At 37.6% G+C, this 16,830-nt stretch overlaps 2 protein-coding genes across 2 annotated transcripts; both read right to left on the bottom strand.

Annotated features, from left to right (window-relative positions):
- Window positions 1–351: 351 nt before the first annotated feature.
- On the bottom strand, window positions 352–10,497 carry LOC135471003 (glucose dehydrogenase [FAD, quinone]-like). Its single transcript, XM_064750051.1, has 11 exons — window positions 10,122–10,497; window positions 7,799–8,007; window positions 6,128–6,317; window positions 5,544–5,672; window positions 5,070–5,191; window positions 4,205–4,372; window positions 3,739–3,880; window positions 2,898–2,947; window positions 2,167–2,344; window positions 1,698–1,917; window positions 352–1,517 (listed from the first exon to the last, which is right to left on the bottom strand). Exons 1-11 carry the CDS (start codon window positions 10,177–10,179, stop codon window positions 1,373–1,375), a joined length of 1,611 nt encoding a protein of 536 aa, XP_064606121.1. The 5' UTR covers window positions 10,180–10,497; the 3' UTR covers window positions 352–1,372.
- Window positions 10,498–10,601: 104 nt separating this feature from the next.
- On the bottom strand, window positions 10,602–15,995 carry LOC135470053 (methylglutaconyl-CoA hydratase, mitochondrial-like). The gene is made up of 9 exons (XM_064748767.1): window positions 15,765–15,995; window positions 14,703–14,770; window positions 14,438–14,525; window positions 13,981–14,160; window positions 13,700–13,756; window positions 13,132–13,319; window positions 12,827–12,877; window positions 12,637–12,684; window positions 10,602–12,297 (listed from the first exon to the last, which is right to left on the bottom strand). Exons 1-9 carry the CDS (start codon window positions 15,955–15,957, stop codon window positions 12,220–12,222), a joined length of 951 nt encoding a protein of 316 aa, XP_064604837.1. The 5' UTR covers window positions 15,958–15,995; the 3' UTR covers window positions 10,602–12,219.
- Window positions 15,996–16,830: the final 835 nt, after the last annotated feature.

Genomic DNA, 16,830 nt, shown 5'->3' with positions numbered 1-16,830 from the left:
ACGCTGGCGTGCTAACCACCTCGGTCACGGAGGCCCCATTGATAAATTAGAGCCTGAGACAATCAAGTCATAGCTGTAACCATGAAAGCGTTACCAAGCACGTAGTACATCGAACACAGGTCAAAGCAAGTATAGGGGCTTACGCACACAGTGCGGAACAAATATCTGTATCTAGTGAACCAGATCTAGATAACTCCAGATGCCAATATATTTCGTGTAGATATTTAATGCATTTCCATGACGCCAAATGAGTTTATCTATATGGTAAATATAGTTTTAGCGCGTCGCTGCGTTATTAAATAAATTGATCATTGTACCATGCATTTAAAACTCATAGCAACCAATCCCTGTTATGTACTTCGCGAACGTTATTTATTTACATTGACTATATGGATGACTAAAATCCTTAAACCATTAAGTGAATCAAGTAACACAATGACGCTGTACGCTACACAATGATCCGAAAATAATCGAGGATATATATAACTATCAAAGTGAGAAGACCACAAGATAAGGTTAAACTTCCGCGCAGACGTCCACAGAGCATTATTCCCATACTCATTTACGAACGTCCCCAAACATTTATATATTACTGCATGCCACATGTTGTGGGTATGTTGCTGTTCTGCAAGGACGGTCCTGAAAGCGAGGCTCATCCTACTTTACACTTAAAAATTCAATCTGTTAATTTTAAAAGAAGGTCTTTTGCCTGAGTAATGCTATTATGTATTCGGTTATTATAAGATAATACTCTGTCGTATTCAACATAACATCTTGTTAGTCCTATAGAGTCTTTATGTTAAAATAATAGGATATGTGTGTAATGTTTAGCAGAATAACCTGCTGTAATAGCAGATATTATATTCTGGCATCACTCAGACAACAGAATTTCTTTTAAAATTAATTCACAGAATCAGTACCGTTTGAAAGTTAACTTCACTGGTGATAGGGTGATCGAGAATCAAAGATCAATAGAAACAGCAAGCTGATTCCCGGGCAGTTGACATAATTCCTGATTTATGTGATATCTGACAACATAAAACATCTCCAATGAACTTGATCCAAGGTAGCCAAAGAAGTATTTTCCGCGCAATTTGTATGGAAATGATAACATAAAATGAACCGGTATGAAGTTTATCATCAAAAAATATGATGAAGTGCATTCAAGGCGTATCGTGCTCTAAGCTAAATATTATAGAGGCTATATCAGATACTGATTCTTACAGAAGAAATGTCTTCTTCTTACACGCTTTTGAACAAAATCATACACAACGCAGGCATTATATTTCTGCAAAATAGCATAGGAAAGGCAATAACATTCACAAATTTTGTTACAAATGGAAGGTAGTAGAGTAATTGATATAACGACTCATTATAAACGAGCCACATGGTTGTTCCCCTTAATCATATCAGCTGCTTTCTCTGCGATCATAATACAGGTGGCGTTGAGATTGGCTGACGTAATCTCCGGCATGATAGAGGCGTCCACAACACGCAAACGATCGATTCCTTTTACACTACAAAAAAAAAGAAAGAAAAAAAGAAAGAAAAAATTAAATACCTGGCAACCTTTATTTTGATTACCACGTTTGGCCATGAAACTCTTCTTTGCTATGATATTTGCAGATCTGGAGTAACCTATAAGACAGTATTCTGATAAGGCGTTTGTGATGTTCGTTTGATAAATATTTACTCACCGAAGCTGAGAATCTACAACTGTTGAGGGGTCACGGAGCCGCCCCATTCTGCACGTGCCCGCTGGGTGATAAGTGTTAAAAGTCATAGTTCTAACGAACTCTTCCCAGTACTCGTCGGTAAATGGTGTTCCTTTATACCCGGGCAAAATTCGACGATTTGGTTTTACGCCAATAGCTTTCAAGGGAGTTGTCTGGATTACCTTCAATATGATCTTCAAACCTTTCATACAAGAAAAGGAATATTCTCAGTATGTATGTATGTATATTCACATTCACATCGGGTTGAACGGAAGGAAGCAAAAGGTAATACAGGAGTAAAATCTCTTAATATACTGTTTAAAATTTAACAGAATTTGACAAGTTTCAAACGGGATTTCGTTTACTTCACTAGTTCGCGTACATTACAACCAGATAACTTTTACTTGACAGATATGCATGTATAGCTACAAAACCTGCTGTGTACACCTACCTTCAACCAACACCTTAACGTCATCTGGATGAGAAAATGTATTGGGGTCGATCACGGGCGGGGTGAAGGGGTCAGTGCTAGCCAATCGGATTGTCCCTCGGCTCTTCGGGTGGGTCACATTAAGAGTGATCATAACACCGTTCTCTCCCACGTTTCCGGCGATCATCGCTTCCCAAATCTTGTACGGAATGATAAAGGTTATGGGCTAACTAAATGCAGTAATTAATAACAAAATATGACAACAATCAAATCAGAATGCACAGTTTATAGGTTGAGGGAATCGGAGTGCCCTTCGCAAGCTATCTGGCAAACCTTTAGACTTCAGCTACTGACAAACCAGCGGAAGCTGCAGGCATTGCAAAACAGACTCAAGTGAGTTATGGAGGTGCGTTTCTTAGAACCGTTGGCGGAATCATTACCGTTTAGCAGACGAAATAAAATGTCAACTAAACCTTTTACAAGCCAAACGGTCAGTGTTTAATTCCTCGTCTCTTGCATATTTTCTGTCTGTATTGACAGAAACTTAACACCCGTGTGCTCTGCTTAATTTATACTCATAAACATACATAGAGACGGAGAGTTCGGAGATCGCATTATTAACAATGTTACATGTGCTTACCTCGTCACGCATGCCTGTGTTCCGCTTGTACATCCCGTCAGTGTCAAGTCCTAAGAAGCTGGATCCGCAGAAAAAACTGTAAATCAGGATTGGGGTTGCCGGGGTCCTGCACATCAGTTTTGAGTAATCCAGTGCATGCCCCAATATTGGTTCCCAAATGCCCTTAAAAACAGTAACTTGAAACAATGTCTGGTTCATGTTTCTGTAATATCTTAAATGATCTATAGGCCTATCTTACAAAGTGTTAAGGAGAAATCTTAGTTAAAGGCGACAAACTTAAACCTAGTTTTATTGCCACTGCTGAAAACGTCAGACTGTTTGCTTCACTAGGCTTCACACAGGGTCGCTGTGGTTCCCCGTACATGACGTAGTAGGCCGACTGTATCAACAGTTCAGGTAGTGGAAGAAAGCTATTTATCACTTGGGCCTTCGTCGCCTACGGCCACAACTTTTATCTCTCAGAGGCTAATGCTACATGCAAGACTATTATACGGAAAAAAACTTCGACGTTAAAGAGCTAGAGTAAACGTGACGTCACCTTGCTCCCGACAATGCAGACGTGCTGAAACTGTGCTAAGAGGAAGTTTCACTGAACTTTTACTGGGTTGAAAAAAAATCTAAAAAAATATTTAATGCCCGTTCAAGATACTTTGAACGGTAGTATTTCAGTGGACACAAACATAAGTGGGTTCTGCAGTTTTTCACTTTAATATCGCTGTCACCATCACGACGGTGTCTCTTTGTAGCAGGCCAAACCCAGTGCCGACCTATTTGCAGTGCTGCCTCTCTGGAAGGCCATGCCGAATACACTGTTCATGCTGAGAGCCAAGCGAGGTAATGCCAATATCACCGATGTTAAAGAACCCCCAGGTTTTCCCTTTAAGATGCAGACGTTCCAGCCACTATGCCACTGCGTCAGTTATATATAGAGTTGTTGTATACAAGTAACGCACCTGCTCTCAGGTTGTTATACAGGTCGTCACTTTCCTTCGAGTCCCTTGGAGAATAAGAATGATCTATTTCGAATTCCATCCCTAAAGCGCCGCAGTGATCCTGGAAATTTTCTCCTACAGGCAAGTCTGTCTCCACAGGAATCTGCAGATTGAAAAGAAACAACCTGATGGGAATGAGTACCAGTAATATTTTTAGTAGGGATTACACTTTCTGGATATAGCAGATTCTAGTACTGAGAACTGCTATATCCTGGAAATGTAATCCATACCAACAATAATATTATTACTTACAAAATACATTTAGTTTTTCTACAGAATTGTTAACACCAAAAACGAATTTATTATAACTGCGGAAATTATCTTCGATGCATTCAGGTAATTCATGTGCAGTGGTAAACCAATGACAAATCAAAATTATTTCACCTACTAACGTCTACATATGCTTGTATATGCATGCTTAGCTCACCCCCAAATCCTGAAGATGTGCCCGTTGACCAATGCCTGACAGCATTAATATCTGTGGAGAGCCAATAGCTCCGGCACACAAGAGGATTTCGCGTCGTGCACGGACGAGCTGTTTCTCGCCCTTCCGTACAAATTCCACAGCGCGAGCTATTTTGCTATCTACATGTATCTGCAAAACCACAAATTATGTACGGCTAGAAGATATTTTTCATGATTCCGCTATGCCTTTTTACTATTAAAACAAATATATCATGCCTTGGTTTATTATTCTCGTGAACATTTTGGAAAAAATCAAAATGAAGTATTTCATTTTATTAATAATATTCCCACTGTTGATGCGGAATTCTGAATTATTGAATGAACCGAAATTCTAATTTTCAGTGTTCAAAGGACTATCCTGTTACTCGCATGACAATCAAACAAGAGTTAGTAACGGTTCCAGAAAAAAAGGTGAGGTCAACAGTTTTCAAAACATGACGAAAAGATCAATCAAATTACGTAGTATATAATGCCTAAAATACAAATAGTGTTAATTTCAACATACAGAACATTGCACGGAGATTAAAATAAGGGCACCGACGACAGTTTGATAGAAAATGGTCACACGTAACCTGTGAAATCCGGCCCCTTGTCAATTTACATCAGTTACAGGTTCTTATTTTAACTGTTCATGGAAATACTTAAAGAGTAGCATCTCATGTGCACAAATGGTAGTATACTATAGAAGATACAGCAAGACATCGGGTCATAGCCATTGCACAACCCTTGTTCTTCAAAAAAGTCTGAAACCTGTCAGTACGTTTCAAATGCCATATAAGATGCATGTACTGCCTGTATAATTTCAACAGGTTTATGGCGATTTGTACCTTCGTGACGTGACAGTGTGTAGCAATGTGCAGGTTGTCCCGTCCTGACGCAGGCCGAAGGTAGCACTCCGCCGAACTCTGACGAACGCCATCTCCGATGTTAGCCTGGACCTTCATGAAACCTATAAGTAGATAAATTAAGCGGTTGTTTGAGAATACTCTGTGCCGTTCACCTCGCCTTTATTGAATAACATAGAAACACACACACACACACACACACACACACACACACACACACACATATATATATATATATATATATATATATATATATATATATATATATATATATATATATATATATATATATATATATATACATTTTCACCCCACAATCAAACGCTGGATATGCAGAATGATGTGCAACATGTATAAACACACACATGTAGAGAGCACCTTAATAAGTTAAAATCCATTTTCACTTGCTGTCGTTTGTCACCTAACATGTGTAAGCTATATATAACCAGTACAAACCTATAGGATCATTCCCATTACAATCTGTCTCTGGGTATCCGAACTCCTTCCAAGCATCAAGAAAAATACTCCCAATTTGTGAAAAGCTTCCCTCGGAAACCAGCATTGGACCGTCTGATCCGTGAAATCCTGTGGGGATTCAGATATTAATTCATCTTTACCAACATCTAATGGTGTAACTAATGAAACATTTAACATACGATATAGCATTAAACGATAACCCACTGTACAATTTCATACAGAGATATTGTGTTATTGCCGTAGCCTTACTGTTTTTATGATAAATTAGTTTCTTCGAACAAAATGACTACATAAATCTTTTTAAAAAATCGGCAGAATGGTATCTTTGACTATATAGCTTAGTAAATATCGGATAAATATATATCAACTTAATAAGAATATATCTTGATATATTTGAAAAATGATTCCTTTGATTTGTATTCACATAAACAATCATGGATTATTACACATGGATTATATATACAGATGCATGCTCTTGTTAAATAGCAGATGTATGTTTATTTGGAATGCTGTATATTGACATTGACGCAAGCGGACTCCTTCAGCCTCATATATATCCTTACCGTTATCTCTAAGCCTGGAGGACAAGCAGCTCTCAGACTTGATGAAGTAAGGCAGGACGTCTCTGTAGCTCCAGCCTGTACAGCCCATGTTCTCCCAGATGTCATAATCGTGAGGTGTGCCTCTCATGTATACCATGTAGTTTATGGCACTGGATCCGCCAAGTCCCTTTCCTCGGGGCGTAACGCACCGCTATAGACATATTTTGAACATATAAGAACATACAGCACGTCGTAAGACACTCGTAAAATAAATAATTATAAGAGCATACGCAAACAATTTATTTACCATAAAATGTATACGGACACAAAAATGTCCCGTTCGACCTGTGATTTAGATTGCAACAGAAGACTGGGATAATGAAAGGATTATTAAAGGTCTGCATGGATGCAAAACTACAGATACCATCATTAAATATAATGTGATGACAGTAATTGAAAATAAGAAATATTACAGAAGAGGTAGAATGCGAGGAGTGGATATACTGCGCGGAAATGGGGACACAGAAAAAAATGAATAATCACTGTTTAACGCCACTTCATCAGTGTTTCACCCATATTATGGTGAGAATATGTGTGTTAGAACCAGGATTTCTGTGGTAAGAAAACCTATCTATCTTTCTTTGCAATACAGGTTTAAAAAAGCAGAAACAATTATAGACAAGTTTATAGATAGATTTCAGCTCAAGACTAGAGTATCTCTCTTGTGAGCGGCGAAAGACATCTTCTGAAATGTGTTTACAAATCACGGCGAGGAACAATCCTCACCGTTCCCATGGATACATCTATACATTAATCTTTTCTTGATTGCATCAATCGAAGTCATCCGTTTTGTCTACGATTCATTTTACCAGTACGCAAATCAGCGAGATGTGACAATTCTAAAACTTGTTTCCGTGGCCAGTGTGACAATAGATACCGTCTTATAAGGGTTTAAATAATGGCAATCAGCAATTAGATCTGATCATTCTGCATGGAGCTATATGCGATTTCACTGGACTGTGTTTACTTTGTCCTGGTCAAACTCGTTAAAATCTATGCGTCGAACGAGACTTGCCTATACCATCCGTCACCCAAGATGAACGTTCCAGGTCAATAATCGTAAGGCCAATTTCCAAAACGACGTTTAACCCAAAGTGCCAAAGAACTAAGAAAATATGTAAAGTATGAAAATAAAACGGAATCATGGAAAGTTTTCAGTGATGTTGGAAAGACGCAAAGTATGTTCTAGGTGAATGTTTCTCATCGTGCTTCCCTAACTTTCATGAAGGTTGCTTCGCTTTGATGGGTAGTCCTTTCCCGCTTAAAATAGTCCGGGCCAAAACTGTGTAGTTCATTTATGCCTTAACGTCGACGGTTTGTGGATAAACGTAGTATTCATATATATTACAACCCAGCTTGCACCCGAGTCGCCATTACGCGGGAAAAGGTATTGCCACAAACTCTATCCTCAAACGAAAGTTAGTAGGTTTGAAATCCGCAAATAATGCTAATATGATTTATTTATTTATTTCATTGGTGTTTTAGGCCGTACTCAAGAACATTTCACTTATACGACATTGCCAGCATTATGGTTAGAGGAAACCTGGTAGACTCCGGGAGAAACCGACCATCCGCTGTTTGCTGCCAGACCCTAATATGAGATACATATACATAGGCATTTGACGACGTTACCTGCTCTTCATAACCTTTAAACGCCCACTTTTGTGAGACAGATCTGTAGCCCCAGTTAAAACTTGTGTCTTGAAGTTTGCCTGCACGTCCAGGAACGGCAATGTCTGGATTTTCCAGGTCATCGGCACCGGCCTCAAGAACCAGGATGAATTTTCCAGCATCTTCGGAGAGTCTGTTGGCCAAAACACCACCGCAGCTGCCAGCACCGACTGCAGAGTGATAACGTGGGATAGATGTTCTTAAGACTTATGCACATAAGCTGATACAACACCACAACTGCCGCTTGAATCAACAGTGTCCTGTTAAACTACTTCCAAGAGGAGATTATTTCAATATGTATCAATTTTCAGTTTATTTTTCTTTGTTATCTCTTTGTTGCTCAATTTATATATCACAAGTTATATAATTTTAATGTAAAAACTCACAACCATCGTACCTACCCATGAAAAACGGGCATATGTTCGAGAATTTCTGCTGAAAGATTTATTGTATATAGAGTTCACCGGTCGGTTATAATAGAATGTCCTGTGCAGATGGTGATATGCCTTCCGTAATATTATTTTACTGGGTAATAATGGCGTATATTCGGTTGGGTAAACAGCTATCTACACAAGAATTATAGCATGCAGGCCACATTCACTTTATCAACTTTTTGTCCAATTAGATGTAGGACTACATGTACTATATGTAACGTTATCGTGTGACCTTACCGTACACATTTTGTTTTTTTGTTCCGGATTATAGCCTCTTATCGCAAAGTGTGAAGAGTCTCTAGAGGTTTCGAAACAGACATTTGTACAGCCCTATTACCCGTCAAGCACAATGGACATTTCTGGTCAATATCCGCCATACCAATTTCCAAAACAGCGTTCAATACAAACCACCAGAAAACAAAGCAAGTACATATAAATAAATAAGGTCGGATTCACCCTCAGAGAAGCAGGCAACAGTTTTCAATGACGGCGAAATATCGTCGACACTGGGGCCTCCGTGGCTCAGTCGGTTAGCGCGCTAGCGCAGCGTAATGACCCAGAAGCCTCTCACCAATGCGGTCGCTGTGAGTTCAAGTCCAGCTCATGCTGGCTTCCTCTAAGGCCGTAAGTGGGAAGGTCTGCCGGCAACCTGCGGATGGTCGTGGGTTTCCCCCGGGCTCTGCCCGGTTTCCTCCCACCATAATGCTGGCCGCCGTCGTATAAGTGAAATATTCTTGAGTACGGCGTAAAACACCAATAAAATAAATAAATAAATAAAATCGTCGACACTGCCATTGACATAAGTAGGCCAGTCTCCAGCTTTGTTTCCAGACTTATCGCAATGGATCGTGACATGTTCACCATATCTGGAACTCGGTCCGATATTCTGCGCTGACCTCAAGCGAGAATTTCTTGACTTTGAAGTAACCTTGAAGATTCTTCTTATCACCTTGTTATTCATGTATGACAATCACCTTTCACTGTCGCCATTATAAACACCTGGCTGACAAATCCACTCGAATAGTATCCAAACCTCCCCAACCGCCCTATCCAAATTAAGATCATTTTCTTCACTTTTCACAATAGTTGTTATTTAATGACCCGGTTACGAATATTTACTCCCAAACACGTTTTCTGTATTAACGATGATGTCGTGCACACTGCACAAGTGCCGACAGCAGCGGTCTCGAAGCAAGGATGTAACTCAAAACTGGCTGTTGGTCCACGGTCTGAGTGTATGGTCTTGATTATTCGCAAATTACCTGTATAGATTTGAAGTCTTGGAAATTCTTACCATAAAAAAAAAACCATCAAGATGACCAAGAAAATTACACAAACATACAGCGATACCACAATCTGGCATCAGAAGATAGTTGCAGTGCTAACAAATACTTCTGTATTCCGCGCCATTGGTGGTTTCGTGCAGGCACAAAAATCAGTAATCTCGACCTTGTGATAAAAATGTCTGAGTTTAATTATTACAAAATCTTTGCTATGTTTAACAGAATGATCGGCTTCAATAACAGAAAACATTCTAGCATCGATCAAACTGTTTCTTTTAAATTTAACAGATTACTTCTTGAGAGTTAATTGTAGCGCTACTGAAAATAGGCTGTCTAATCATGCATATAACCCACCGAAGAAACCCCATGAAAAATAATCGTATGTTTTATATTCACCTGTGTAACAGACGTACATACACTGCTAAACATTGGAGGTTAAAATACTTTAAGCAGTGGAGTATATTTTCACTTCTGATATAAGATTGTACATTTCTCTGATCGAAAAACAAACGAATGAGCAATCTACCACTCCAGACAACTCAACACTTCATGAACCATGGTTCTTACTGATAACGTAGTCGTAGACATCCAAAAGCTGATCCTGAACCTTGGTTTTCCTAATCATCTTTATGCTTGAGGTTTCCTCTGGGTCGGTGTTCCTTGTACAGATGTTATAGTTATGGGTGCTCCGTGGTACAAATGTCACTCTCACGTTAGTTCATTACCTACTGCAGTGTGGCTTGGCCAGTCCATAAGCCAAAATCCCGCAACGTGATATCCACGTGTGAAGTAGGTATTAATATTCCTAAACACGGACTTAATCATTTTCGGGCATAATGTCCCCGACGGCTTGTATAATCCAATGGGATTTAATGCTGTGAAGCATTTAGAAGCAGAATCAACTCCTCTCCCCCCACCCAAAAGCAAAAAAACAAAACGGCATAAGTAGAATAGTCACACCAAATTTTCACAAGAAAGTTGTATATTCATGAACCCTAATGTATGCATGGGTCAATGAGGGGTTATCTGGCCCTCTGTACTTCTCGTTCGCTGTCTGTGTATACCCGATATCGTTAAATAGTTTATTCAGGTATGTTTCAAGATAGTTTATTCAGGTAGGCCTATATATGTGACGTAGCAGTGTTCCCAATTTAATTAAATGCTAGGTCGTGTTTTCGCAAGCAGTAAACTGGCTGCTTACGTGACATCATTTTAACGAGGCCGACGGGCCGAAAACGCAGCGGAATTCTGCACACATGGATTAGATATGAAATCATGTTTAAGGCATACATACACTGGATTATGAAGTGCTTATTTATATATCTTTTTCTTTTCATCGTACATTCGATATTTTTTCACGTCATTACCAAACATTTCAAGATAAAGTACATTTTTCTGCATATGAAGTTAAATAGCCCTTTGAGCACATCTTTCCATTATCAAAGAATAAGCATGTTGCCACTCTCGACACTTGTTACATTTATAAAACACTGCTCCAAATTCTGACCAACAGTCTAAACTATAATTTTCCATCAACTGTATAGAAACCGAATTTAAGAAAATTGTCCTACATAAAAAGATACCCTTGAATATTCGTTATAATATTTACCTAAATTTCTCCATGTACTGTAATCATATCTTACATGCAGGTTTGACTACTTATTTATCTGATTTGACAGCTGTTTTACGTTGTACTCAAGAATATTTCACTTATACGACGGCGGCCAACATTGTGGTGGGTCGAAATCGGGAAGAACACGGGGCAAACATACATGTATACAGATTTGAGACTTGAAACATATTCAGCTTCCTGCATATGGTGAAAATCTCAGATCTGCGCAAAAATAAATACTGTGTAGTGCAAAAAAAAAAAATATAAGGTCCTTGGGAATACAAGCATCAAGAAAGTGTTTGGTGAAAGAGGGAGGCTATGCATATTTGGTAAGTTTGGTATAATAAACTGAACTGTCACCAGATATCAAATCCCTCAGCACAATCTATGACCCTGAAAAACATTTTCAAGCCTGTTATTTGTCTTACGAAGTAATTTAGCATTTAGGGAGTTCTGTATTAACTGTCAAGTAATGTTATTTAAACAATGTTTTCACCGAGTTAAGCCTCTTGGTTTGAGTAAAACGGCAAATCTGAGGTCTGAAGTAAGAAGTACTTTTTGATGACCCCAATAGAAAAAACAGCAAAAATGCTTCAAAGAAACTGAAATTCCAGCAAACAGCAAATAAAATTCATTCCAAGCAGAAAGATTAATTTTTGAATATTTAATATAAATGCATTATGACAAAAAACATTTAATAATACTCAAAATCTACAACTCAATCTCATAAAAAATGTATTAATATTTCACCATTACACACTACATAACCAGTGTACCATACACTTGCACAATAAAACATTAATAAGTTGAGTAAAAAATGACCTCAGAACAATTTTACTTGATCCAGACAATATTTTGTTGAATTCAGTCTTTCGAGAAAGGAAATTTTCATGTCAAGTTGGAATGCTTTGCATATTTCTATAAAACAAACAGACTGTCCGTATCATACAAAGTTTATGACATTTTTTCATTATTACTCTTTGTCATACATGTATTCTTGTTCAACAAGACCAGTAAAAGATTTGTATTGTAATTTGATGTATTCACGAAGAATTATTCTCCTTTATAAACTGGTTTTCGTTTCTCCTTAAATGCTGTTAGTCCTTCAATTCTGTCTTTTGTAGGCACAATCTAAAACAGAATGTTAAAAACAAAATATTTTTAGTAATCAGTGAGTGAATACTTTTAAGATACTCCATTTTATTGATTTGTGTATTAGTGATTATCATTGGAGTTTTGTGGTATTTCTACTTTCAGTACAATGTACTACATATATATACATTTGCATGAAGGTGTTACAGTTTGCCTCCAAACAGTACTGAAAGTATTCACCATGAAACAAGTGAAACAAAATTTCACTCGCAGTATCTCAATACATTGCTGCATTCTTACTGTAAGAAAAATTCTAAAAAATCACAAATTCTTACACAAAAATTGATGGATGATACAGGATATTTCTCAATACTTTACCTGCGCATAGCATGCTTCTTCAAATTTCAATCCTGATTGAAGATCAACCTGAAAAATTTGTAAAGTCATCAATTGGCAACTAGGCAAATATTTTACAACAAAACACATAAACACTATAATGCAATAAAATGCAAAAAGAGAAAACAGAATCAAATCTATCTTAATTTCAATCAATCTTGTGAATACTTACCTCTATGCCTTTGTTGATCGCAAACTTGGCCATCCTTAAAGCAATTGGTCCCTGTAAAATGTAAGATACAGGAGGCTCAAAATTTCATTTCACAACCTAACCTTATGCAATGTAACCCTAACTTGATTACAACAGTTAGTCATTCTTTATATCATTTATTTGAATCAAATACCAATACATACTTGACAGCTATTGTGATGGAACCAATTTTCTTGAACAGTGAAGACACAGAATATAACAATTACACTGTGATCAATGAACAGTTCTTCATTAAACTTGTATTTGTACAGTCCACATTGACAAACCTGTGGCAAAATCTCCTGTGCTAGCTGTAGAGCTCTCTGAAAGCCAGCATCACCAGCATCATTCTGTGGAACACAATGGTTAACTACTCCATACTGATGTGCCAGCTCTCCATCCAACACACGACTTGTAAATATCAACTCCTTTGCCAAAGCTGGGCCAATCACTCTGGACAGCCTCTGCGTACCTCCTGAAATACAGACATAACATGCATGCAAATCATTTTGATTACCTCCTCCAAGGTTTTAAGTAAATAAATTGTACATAAAAGCACATACCATACACTTCACAGACCTAAAAATTTCCTAAAATTTTTCCAACTTTAAACCTAGAAGGAATTTTTTTCATATTTCAGCTGTTATGGTCACACAATTATCACTCAGGGCAAATATACACTCATAACAGGACATATATGTTTTTCTTCAGTCCAGCAGTTAGAATGACAATAATGCAAAGATTCTAGTAGAGTCTACCATACTTCTACCTTGACAATTGACAAAGCACTTAATTATGCATTTGAAAGGAGAATACATTTTTATGTAACATTAGAAATATGTGTTCAAGAGTTACCTGCTCCTGGAATGATTGCTAAAGATGTCTCTACAAGGCCAATTTTAGCTGAAGATGCTGAAAAGACAAAAAGATTATTTAAACTTAAAACCAAACACAAAAGAAAAACACCTTCCATGCACTAAATTATCGCTGGGATGTAAGCACAGTTTGGCCAACAAGGTAAAAATGGAATGTCTAAAACTCTGAATTTCTAAAAACCTTTCATGAACATAAAAACAATAGATGTTAAACACATTCAGCTTAGTGGGCATAAATACTATTTCACCAACTACACTCACAGGCCACTCTCATGTCACAGCCCAAGGCCATTTCCAGTCCTCCTCCTAATGCATAACCATCAATAGCAGCTATCGTTGGCATGGGAAGGTTGGCCAATTCGGTGACACTTGACCTCAGACCCTGAACAAAACGAGCCACCTCTTCATTTGTCATCTGTGCCCTTTCCTTCAGATCTGCACCTGTAATATATAAACTTAGTACATGTATTCTTACATATAGTTTAACATGTTTCTTTTCACAGAGTTTCACATTACAAGTGAATCTGGTGTGCCATAATGTTATAACATCTATGCATGCTTATCACAAATTCATATCATGCCTCTCACACTAAGGTTTTCTAATTTATTTATTACAGGAAAGATACTAACTTTATCCAAAAAGATGTCTAGTCTAAATACATATGTCAATTTCACTTCAATTATAATTACTGCACATGATTGACAGAATAATGTCTACCTGCACAAAAGACCCCAGGGACCTCACTCCTGATGATTACAACTCGAACTGCCTTGTTAAATTTTACAGCATCAAGGCCCTCAGAAAACTAAATAACAAAACATAGTCATGTCAAATTATGTATTTCCTTGAAAGAAGGCATCCTTCACATGGACTCATGCCATTATAAGTAAAATAATGTGTTGTTAATGTTCAGTAAAGACTTGTCTAGTAAACATTTCTGAAGAAAAACAATAAAATATAAATGTCTGATAATCAAACCTACACGTTTCATGATATTTCTCCCCATTGCATTTCTGGTTTTGTGTCTTCTCATTGAAAAAACTGCAATACCTGGGAAAAAACAAACAAGAATAACAATATAATACATGATGTAAAGAGACTAAATCTAGACTAAAGCCACCAGCTAACAATGTCTTTGTTAATATATGTTTCCTTCCTGTCTTAGTCTATTTATTTAACTGTGGATTAAAACCACACAATGTTTTCACTCATACTATAGGTGGTCAGTTTTCTGGGTGGGTGGGGAACCAGAGTGCTAGTCGTAAACCACCCACCTTTGGCAAGCTACTGCAGAACTTTCTCACATGAAGACTAGTCATCAAGCTAAACAGCACAAAGGGCAATTCAAAAGGTGGTTGAACCCGCACCTTGTGTGTCCTTACGAAAGGCAAACACCTTACCTACTCAGCCACTACCCACTCCCATCTTTGGGTTTTAAATACATTTTGAGCATTACTGAAGCCATGATATCATGAAGTCACCTTATAGCATGTCCCCTTGTTCCAATGTGCACATATACATTGTTGCTACCTCACTGTTGCTACACCAGGCAGTAAACTGAAAAAAAAAAATGCTACAACAGCTGCTTAGTCTGGCCTTTATCATCTCAACTCAGGGCTGGAACTGGATTTATCATGGGGTGAATGCTCTTACCACTCTGACTTTGAGTTTTACCTTACAATGTAGCTATGTACTGTCACTTGATACACATATATAGTAGCCTCTAACTTACCTGAAAATTGCAGATACATAGACTGAGCCGTGTAATAACATTTCACTGTACACACAATCAATACTTATAATAAACCCTGACACGTCCTACCATTCAAAGTTGTGTGGCATACAGGTAAAAAAAAAATGCCCTTATTGTGCTCAAGGACAGTATACGATGGGCTACATACATGTGCCTGGATTTGGGTTCAAATTTTTGATGTCAAAATGAAAATGCTGAAAATGCAGAATGTGCATGCAACTACGTTAACGAGATTTTGTTGCAGAAGAACAAAGCAAAATTTTACTAGTAACATCTAATTTTAAAATTTACCAGAATTATCGCCTTCCAGGAGATTAACTCCGAGTTCATCGTCTGCAATGAGCTCTCTCTGGGGTAACGAACTCAGATGTCTTGACAGGCGACTATTCATGCGCGATAATCTTCCACCATTTTGTGCAAGACTGGAAATAAATGTTCTTAGAGCCCCACTGCACACAGTACGTGATCGGATACTGCTGGCCATAGTTCAGTATTTACTTTCAAGATGAGGAAGTTTGCTTCTCTCCGAAGAAGCACTGGCTATACCTTTATTACCTCCTTCACAGAAGAGTCTTATTCCATTCCTTGGCGGAATGTGGACAGTTAATAAATAACAGAAAAGCAGTAATTTAAAAACAGTAAAACTTTACATTGACTCATATCACGGCAAATATGTTTTAAAAATACAATACATTCATTCAGAAAGCATATTTTGTATGCCGTAGCCTATAATACTGCAAGCAATTAGCCTGACCATATGGGTGGATAAGGGTTAATTTAGGTTTTGCACGTGGGACGTTTAATTAATATTATGTAAATACATGAATTAACTGGCCTGATTATAGTCAGTTTATGGACCTGCATACCGGTAAATGTGTTGTAAACGTATCAAAGTGGAAATGATGTGTGCGTAGACTGTGAAAATGGTACAAAATACATGAAAGTCTATTATTACTATACATGTGTATATGAAAAGATACGAGAAAACATTCGATCGACATCGAAGGTACCGACAGAAAATTGCCTCTTTCTTGCAATAAAAGTCTTGACGACGATGGATAATTCTCTAAATAACTTGGCTTTTGGATGGATTATCACCTTAGAAGATTAATTTTCGAATTTGTCCGCAGCAAAACAGGTCGCTTATAAATACATGTACACGTACAAATTATTTTCTGTAGACCTATTTTCGGACTATATAGTCTATATTATTATAAGGTATAGGAGTACATATAACATTCATGTCTGATATATATTTATTTATTTGATAGTTTTTTTTTCTTCTCTCTCTCTTTCTTTTTTTTTTTGCACGGTACTCAAGAATATTTCATATATATATATATATATATATATATAT

The sequence above is a fragment of the Liolophura sinensis genome, chromosome 7, assembly GCF_032854445.1.
Source record: "Liolophura sinensis isolate JHLJ2023 chromosome 7, CUHK_Ljap_v2, whole genome shotgun sequence".
Lineage (NCBI taxonomy): Eukaryota > Metazoa > Mollusca > Polyplacophora > Chitonida > Chitonidae > Liolophura > Liolophura sinensis.
The sequence above is the reverse complement of the archived record's forward strand: the minus strand, read 5'-3'. Positions and strand labels throughout refer to the sequence as shown.